Source organism: Corylus avellana, chromosome 1, assembly GCF_965113065.1.
Source record: "Corylus avellana chromosome 1, dhCorAvel1.hap1.2, whole genome shotgun sequence".
Taxonomy (NCBI): Eukaryota; Viridiplantae; Streptophyta; class Magnoliopsida; order Fagales; family Betulaceae; genus Corylus; species Corylus avellana.
Window position 1 is genome coordinate 23321395 of NC_142490.1, and position 9686 is coordinate 23331080.

The 9686-nt window shown below is 35.8% G+C and overlaps 1 protein-coding gene across 1 annotated transcript; it reads right to left on the minus strand.

Annotated features, from left to right (window-relative positions):
- Positions 1-357: 357 nt before the first annotated feature.
- Positions 358-942, minus strand: LOC148588132 (uncharacterized). The gene has a single exon (XM_088514278.1). The coding sequence runs from the start codon at positions 940-942 to the stop codon at positions 358-360; it is 585 nt and encodes a 194-aa protein (XP_088370404.1).
- Between the last annotated feature and the right edge of the window lie 8744 nt (positions 943-9686).

Consider the following 9686-nt stretch of genomic DNA (forward strand, 5'->3'; position numbering starts at 1 on the left):
ACCAATCAATTCTCCAGTTATCCAAATTTCGGATTTTAATGATTTTGGTGTTTGCCTTTAACTCTTCGCCTATTAGTCATGTGAAATAAAATTACGCACGAATTAATTATTTAAAATTAAATTATTTTGGTGTTTCCGTTTAAGCCATACTCTCCTGAAATGTAAGATTTAAAATTAAATTATTTAACTCATGTAGTGATCCTACAAGAAGAGCAGGATTGTTACACCTTCTTCCACCCCGTCTGTTTCTGATTCCTGTCGGATGGCTTAAATTGGTCAACAGTGGAGAGAGTAGCACGAACACTTTGGTGATGAGAGCCCCATTATTTTTTTGAATTGGTACTCTATTGCAAAAGCTCAAAGAACTCCTTGATCAGAGATTACAATATCACGGATGCAGGCTGGAAAGTCTGCATTCGAGAATTCATCTTCATGGACCGAAAGCCCAAACTTGGCAAGCACGTGTGCTGCATTATTGGCCATACGCTTTACATGGCATACCTGCCATTCCTGAAGACTATTGAGGAGAATTTTTGCTTCATTTATCATAGTTCCAAATCTGCTCCAACAGTGACCTTCCCTTTTCAAAGCATTGCCTATCTCAAGTGAGTCGCCCTTGAGAATCACTCTAGAAAAACCCAAGGATGTGCATACTTCTGCCAGTTTCCAATCCGCTATAGCTTCAGCTGTGCCAGGGTCAGCGACGTGAGATCTCGAAGCACTTAGGGCTGCCAAGACTATGCCCGTATGGTCACGAGCTATGATACCCATACCCATTTGTTGCCTTTGGACATCAACAGCCGCATCCCAGTTCAGTTTGATAAAACCTGCATTAGGCTTGCACCATGACGTGGTCACTGGTTCTGGGTGCTTTGTACTGACCATCCTTCGTCCTTGCTCCCCCTTGCTGTAGTTTTCAAGCTGGGAAATAGCAGTCTCCATGATATGAGTTGGCAACGTGAGTTGGCGACATAAGAGCCCCAATATTTGAACCAACAAAATCGTATGCAAAAGTTACCGGTTTTCACTTGATGTTACGATATGAGAGATATAATCTAAAAATAAGTAACCTACAAACCGTAATAAATGCGTAAATCTGAAGACATAATAAGTAAATCTCATAATTGAGTATGAAATGAGCCAATTATTTATGAATAAAATAAACGTGCATTTTCGAGTAAAAAATTAAATTATGTGTTGTCTCTATTATTACATCATAAAAGTAAGGTTTTATTTTGACAAGAAGTAGGTATAAGTCTAGTAGCAATCGCCTATAATTTTAATGCAGAAAAACTATTGCTTTAATAGGTCGTAACTATCATGGTCTATCCGAGATATTACCAATTCTCAGCAAGGTTGGCGCTGTCCTGAGAGACTTGTAGTACAATGTACCCTACTGTCCAAAACTAGCAGCCCAATCAAGTCTGACCTCAGGTGACCCACGCTACTAATAATGTACATCATGTAGTGACCCGCCAATCAAACATGGCTACGCCGGTCATGAAACAGTCATTAGATCCAAGACCCATATAATACACCCGCACACATTTGACCATAGAATCAAGTATATATAGTAAGCATATGGTCATTATACCGCACATACTGGTGTACCATGTTATACGATGCATCTCATTAATCAATTATTAAGACAATTACCAAGTTGCAAAAAAAGTAAATATGTTCATATCATACGCATGCTTAATCAACTAACATATCACATGTTTTTAAGGAAAGCAGTCATAAGTATTTACTTATCTCGTAGACTCCTTCGAGTCCTCCTACATTTCGAATCTCTGCTATAATGAAACATGATTATCGTTAGTATTAGAGAATTTACTAAAGACACATAAGATCCTAATCAAATACGACTAGCTAAAATATCTCAAAACCCTACTTCTACACATTCTGGGCTTTGGTCAAACGTTTTGTCCAAGGAGCAAACATTCGAGCTTGGGGGAATGTTCGGCCAGAATGAAAGAACGATCGGATCACTACAAAAGAAAATTATGTTTACTAATGCTTGATATAGGGGTGTTTTAATTAAACGCCCCCATCTAGGGGCGTTTTACAGTGCAAACAACCCTAAAAGATATTAGAAACACTTGCCCAATAAAATGCCAAAATAATGAGGGGCGTTCCAAAAAGACAGGCCCCAATTTAATAGATTAGGGGCGCTTGCATATTAGGGGTGCTTTCTAGCCAAGCGCCCCAAATTATAAGGGCGCTTGGATGCGCTTTGCATTCATTTAGGGGCGCTTTGTAGCCAAGTGCCCCAAATTAGGGCTGCTTTCTAGCCAAGCGCCCCAAAAAATAAAATAATTGACTATTATATACCCAATTCGCAGAAGCTTTTCCATCACCTCCACTGCGCCTGAGAAGGGTTTCCTAGTCCTGTGAGGAGTTCCATCTCCATCTCCTCCCTTGCCTTGATACCAAGTGCTCTATTTTTTTTTCTTAAATTTCTAGGTACTCTCTCTCGCTTTCTAACTTTCTGATCTGGCATTTGTTCTTGCCCATTTTTAAGTGTTTTTTTTTTTTTTTTTTTTTTAATTTTTCCGATTTTAATTTTTGCTCCTTGCTTGCAAATCTGCAAATTAATTTCACCCAGCTCTCTCCCTCTCTCTCTCTCTCTCTATCCCTCAAACTCCGAATTTATCTATCTTTTTGCTCACTGTCCAGGATCTGTTGCAATCCAACCGTCATAGACGGTACCCACGAACACCGGCTTGTTGTGTTTTGGCTCTTGGGTGTTTTGTTGCAGATACTCCCCCCATGCGCAGCAGACAACAGAGGAAAATCTTGTATTTTTAGTTTTGGTTTTAGAGTGAGTTTTGAATGTAATTATAAGAAGACTTGTATTTTGTGAGGAATTGTAATTTATTGGGAGTAATTGAGATTGTATATGAGATTGTAATATTTGAATAAAATTTTGATTCAAATATATATATATTATGGGATTGTATAGTATTGAATTTGGATTTGTTATCTGTTTTTCAAACAAGAAAAAAAAAATTAAAACACAATTAAAGGCATATGGGAAAAAAAAAAAAAATTCATATATTAATAATTATTGGGGGCGCTCAAGTAGGCAAGCACCCCCTTTTTGAGGCGTTTTTCAATAAAAAGCGCCTCGAAAATATTTTCCAGTCGCCATCCTAGCTGACGTCTTCCAAGTGTCCCTAATCAAGCATTGTGATATCAATTGTGACCTTTTTTTGGCAACAAACGCCCCAAATAATCATGTCACTAAATCTTGTTTTTTTTGTAGTGGAAAAAGGCCGAAATGCATGCTTGGGCTTCTATCCTCAAGTCACCATGCAACGAACTAGGCTCTAAATAAGTACATGCAAGCAAGTAAAACATGATATTATGAAAACTAAAGAAAACAATGAGTGTTTCTAACATCTTTGAAAAACACTTTTTCATTTCAAAGAGGAATGATACACAAACCTAATATGATATCTTTAAAACTTGCAAGGAACATAAAAACAACAATAATAACATGAAAGGTGGGTAAATGGACAATAATTTACCTTAAATATGGCAAACTACCCCCAAAACCTTCTCCTTCTCTCTCAAGAAAATCTCCTATCATTCTAGGGTTAGTGTTTCTGTTGTAACGGTATGCTTAGGGATGAATGGGAGGTATTTATTGGGGTGTGATGCGTGATGCCTTCTTTAAGGGTGAAGAATATGTTAAAATTACTTTCAGACTGTCACTAAACGTTCAGTGTACTAGTACACAACAATTTTAGGGTTGCAAGTTGAACTTTTGGTTAATACCCAATGGTTTAAAATTGGTCAATGAACATTCGAGGTGATCCCCTGTCGAACGTTTGTACTAAGGACATAGTTGAACATTCGATGATCCCCTACTGAACATTCGGCCAGAGAGCTACGATTGGATTTTTTGGGCTATTTCCTAATGGTGGTTTGATCAGAGGATAAGACATTTCTTTGAAGGTTAAAAAGGTTTTATACATTCAAGGGAACGATCACTTTTTAATAAATCATGTTTAGTATTTTGGAGCATCACATAACCTCTTGCTAAGAGAGACCGTACTCCCCACGTGTAGCTTCATATGGGACCGTACTCCCTTCGACTAGCCATCTTAACCTTTTATTAATTCCTTTTTGGCACTGGTGGACTGTACTCCACCAAGCTTGGGACTTACACTCACTATATTAACTTCTTATTATTCATTTTATGCAACTTGTATGCAATATGTCAAGATCATGATTCACTTCATATTCCATTTCATAAACTGTAAAAGCATTTTAAAACATAAAACTCATGGAAACTAAGCAACCATATTATCTTATAAAATAATCAGTCTAGATCCATTTCTTTCTTTTCATAAATCATGCAGTAATTAACAACATTTTATTTCATACATCTTCATTTAATAAAACATCTTAAAACATTTGAAACTCGTCAAAAGTAAATGATCATATTATTTCATAAAATAATCAAGATCAATTACCAAACAATATCATGCCTTAAAAATAAGTATCAAGTCCTAATAAGTAGTTCTATTTACCTCCTTTGCAGACCGTTAATTTGGTTTCCTATTCTATTCCGTGCTCACCGCAATTATTGTGATAGAACACAACAATATATCAATTTTAATTATTTTTAGGGAAAAATATAAAAAAGCTTTCCAAACTATCAATTGTTTGCAATATAGCCCTCTAATGTTCAAAAGGTGCTAAAGTAACCTTCCAAACTACCAAAATGAATCAAAAATACCACTTATTTTTTTATATTCCTATAATACCCCTATTCTTTTAACAAATAAAATAATAAAATAATTGTATAAAAACAAAAAATTAGTGAAAAATACAAAAAAAAAAAGGGAAAAAATAAATAATTAGTCACTGTAGTTGGCCTAAAACACAAATTGCTTCATGTCATATTAAAGTAAAATCAATGGGCAAATAAAAATAATTTTTTAACAGAATTTGACTCCAAGAACTAATTTTTTTTTTTTAATTTTTTTTTTTTGGAATATCTCAAGAACCGTACATTTGATTTTACTTTAATACAACATGAATAGTCACTGTAGTTGGCCTAAATTATTTATTTATTCCATTTTTTTTTGTATTTATTCACCCATTGGTTTTTTTGAATTTTTAAAAAATTGTTTGGTTTTTTTTACAATTATTTTATTATTTTATTCGTTAAAAGAATAGGGGTATTATAGGAATATAAAAAAAATAAGTGGTTTTTTGGATACATTTTGGTAGTTTGGGGAGCTACTTTAGTACCTTTTAAATATTATGGGTTTATATTGCAAATGACTGGTAGTTTGCAAAGCTTTTTTATATTTTTCCCTTATTTTTAAAAGCCTAAAACAACGACCCTTAAAAGCCTAAACCATCAATCTTTATTCTATGGAAAACATGGGACTCACTTGTTTGCCTATTTCACATAAATTGTAATGCATAATGCAGGGATTGAAATTAAGGGCGAGGATCTCTTTGCTAGTTTCAATGGTTACTTAACCATCTGTTGCGGGCTTGATGGTTGTCTCTGGGAAACAACCTTATGTTATGTTTGTTTTTATGTTGTTGTATGCTATTTCTTTTGATATGTATTATTTGACAATGTTTAATTATGTGTGTTTTAAGTGAGGCCTGTACGTGGCACATATTTGATACAAGCAATGTGTATGTGTTAAGTAATTTAAAACAATTTTTTCTATCTACATAATTCTAGGTAATTCAGTTAGCTCACATGTATTATGTAATCTATTCCTAAGTGTTAGGAAAGAGTATATATATATATATATATATATATATATATATATATATATATATATATATATATATATTTCACTACGAGATTTCTTCTTTGATGTAGTAGCGTCGCGTGCAAACTTGAAGTTCCTGCTTATGATTTTGTTGGTTCAAATACCAAGGGTGTTATAGTATGTTATCAGAGCGTTTTGCTCTGACTGCCATTGGAATAGACAATACCTAGAAACTAAGGTGTATAACACAAGTTGTTAAGGAGTTTGCTGCTACTCAGGAGAAGTGCGCTAGGACACTTACTTATCTCTTGTAAGAGTTATTTATTTGTATCACTTTAAGACTCTTACTTATCTCTTGTAAGAGCTATTTATTTGTATCACTTCTCTTTTGATTGTTTGTAATCTTTTATATTATCTCTTTATCTTTTATTCTTTGTTTAAATTTTCTTATCACATCAAAACTTATCTTGTTAGCTTGATGTGATCAAATACAAGTGTAACTCTTTTCTATTTAAGTTCAATGATAAAGTTGTAGAACGCATCTTGGCCAAATATCTCCTCTCTTGATAATATTTTACTTGGTATCAGAGCCATTTGTAGGTTAACACCTCCAACCTAATGGCTTCTTCCCCAAACACTATCTCCATACCCAATCTTACTAGCTTTACACCTAGCAAATTGGGTGAACGTAATTACCTGGCCTGGAGCCTTCAGATTCGTCCCATCCTTCGTACTCATGGTCTTATGAACATCGTTGATGGCTCAGAACCATGCCCACCTAAATTCCTTCCCAAAACTGCTGAAGAGGATGATGTTATCAATCCTGAAGCTACTATATGGGAAAGAAAAGATCAGTATGTTCTTAGCTGGCTTATCACTTGTCTCTTTGAGAAAGTGGTTCTAACAGTCTACAGCTTGAATACCTCCCATGAGGTGTGGACTGCATTGGCTACCCGTTTTGCATGCCCTTCTAGGACACGCATCAGTCAATTATGGCACCAATTACAAACTCTTCATCAAGGAACTAAGACTTGCTTTGAGTATCTACAAGAAGCCAAGTCCCTTGTCGATGAACTAGCTCTTGTTGGAAAGAAAGTTGAAGAGGAAGACCTTATCTCTTACCTTGTTGGAGGCCTAAATCCTCAGTTTAATGCCTTTATCACTACCTTCTCTCTTGTTACAAATAACAATGCTATGCCTCTAGATCAGTTTTAGTCTGCCCTGCTCAACCATGAACGTCTTCTACTGCAGCAGAATAAACAGTATGAGACCACCTCATTTGCGTTTTATTCTCAAAAGCCAAATACTCACAGGCCCAAATTCAGCAAGAACAATGCACGCAATCAACCACATAAGCCTCCTAGTGGTCAGCGCAATTCTTCTCAGCAAACAAATAGTGCTAGTCAGCGCTATTCTCCTCAGCAAACAAATAGTGCTAGTCAGCGCTATTCTCCTCAGCAAACAAATCGTGCTTCAATTTCAGGTAGAACAAATTCTACCTTTTCTAATAGCACTAATCAGATTCCTTGTCAAATTTGTGGTAAGACAAGCCATCAAGCACTTGACTGCTATCATCGCATGGACTATGCCTACCAAGGAAGACACCTTCCAAGTGAGTTTGCAGCCATAACTGCTCAATCTAATGCTCTCCATGAAGATGATGAATGGTTAGCTGACTGTAGGGCTAATAACCATATCACTGCTGACTTGGAAAATCTCACAATCCAACAGCCATACAATGGGGAAGAACAAGTTGCTGTAAGCAATGGTAGCTCTCTTCCCATCACTCATACGGGTTCTTCTTCTTTCAAACTCCAAAACACTATTGTTCATTTAAAACATATCTTACATTGTCCTGATGTTTCAGCTAATCTCCTTTCAATAAATCGTTTCTGTCAGGATAATAATTGCAACTGCAAACTCACAGATTCTTATTTTCTTGTAAAGGACAACCTCTCAGGGGAGATAATATTGCAGGGGCCAAGTGAGGATGGTCTATACCCAATTCAGCTGAAACAATTTCTCATCAATAAACACAACAAGCCTGCTGCCTTTCTTGGAGTCAATAAACACAGCAATCATGCTGCCTTTCTTGGAGTCAAAGCTGGTGAAGTCACTTGGCACAATAGACTTGGACATCCCAATTCTCAAGTTCTCAAGCGTCTTCTCAAATCTCAACATCTACCTGTCAGTCATTTAGAGTCTAGTTTTTCTTTATGTGAGCCATGTCAATTAGCCAAAAGCAAACAACTACCTTTTCAGGATTCAACTCATGTTACCAATTCTCCATTAGAATTAGTTCATAGTGATGTCTAGACATCTCCAGTTGTGTCTGTTAGTGGTTATAAATTCTATGTTATATTTGTAGATGATTTTCAAGATATACATGGATTTTTTCTTTAAAATTAAAGTCTGAAGTATTTGATTGTTTTGTCAAATTTAAGAGTTTACTTGAAAATCTTCTCTCAACAAAGATCAAACAGCTCCAAACTGATGGTGGGGGTGAATATACATCTCATCAATTCAAAAACTTTCTTTCTTCTCATGGTATTTTTCATAGAATAACATGTCCTCACACTTCCCAACAAAATGGGATAGTAGAAAGAAAACACAGACATATCATAGAAACTAGCCTTACACTTCTTGCTCAATCTCATTTATCTTCTAAATTCTGGATTGAGGCTTGCCATACTGCTGTCTATTTGATTAACCGATTGCCTACTCAAACTATAAAATGGTCTACTTCTTATTTTAAACTTCACAATAAGGAACCAGATTATAGTAATTTAAAGGTATTTGGTTGTGCTTGTTATCCTCTTCTTCGTCCTTATAATAGACACAAACTTGAATTCAGAAGTAGACAATACATTTTTCTAGGATATTGTTTAAATCCAAAGGGATATAGGTGCCTAGATACCTCCACCAAACGAGTCTTTATCTCAAGGTATGTGGTTTTTTATCATAAGTTGTTTCCGGCACAAGGTACTGCCTCCCACATGGCTTCAGCAAGTGACTCTTCTTTGAATCAAGGTATTGTTCCCTTACTCTCTCAGTTCATTGAAGTTAACAATATTTCACCTGATTTGATCACAAATGAACCAATTTCTGTTGAACCATTATCCCCTCCAATTGTTCCCATTGCAATAATACCAACTTCAAGCTCTTTACCTACAGAATCCAATCCAATTGTGATAACAGATTCTATTACACCTTCTCTACCTATTTCACCTACAACCATATCAACCTCACTTACAACCATTGATTCTCCTGCAGAATCAACACCTACCTGTGACATATCTCTTCCAATCTTAGAAGATCATATTCCTTCCATCTCTTCACTACCTACCTTGATTAATCCACAAAGCTCACCTCATATTGTTACTAGATCCCAAACAGGTAGCCTAAAACCTAAAACATTTACTGATTTCAAGCTATACTATTCTACCAAACATCCCCTAAAAGCCATGCATACGTCTATCTCTACCTTTAGTGAGCCGAGCACCTTTACTCAAGCAGCCTCAAATCCCCATTGGCTGGCTGCCATGGAAAGTGAGTTCCAAGCTTTGTAGGAAAATCACACTTGATCTTTTTGTCCAAGACCACACAACAGAAATGTTATCAGAAACAAATGGGTGTATAAATTCAAACAAAAACCAGATGGAACCACTGAGAGGTATAAAGCACGACTAGTGGCCAAAGGGTTTGAACAAAGAGATGGTATAGATTACACAGAAACATTTAGTCCTGTGATAAAACCTGCAACTATGAGATTGATTCTAGCATTAGATGTTCATTATAATTGGTCTTTGAAACAAATTGATATATCAAATGCTTTTCTCCATGGACAACTTGATGAAGAAGTTTTTATGGAACAACTAAGAGGATTTGTTGATCCTCAATATCCTGATTCAGTTTGTAAGCTTCACAAAGCCT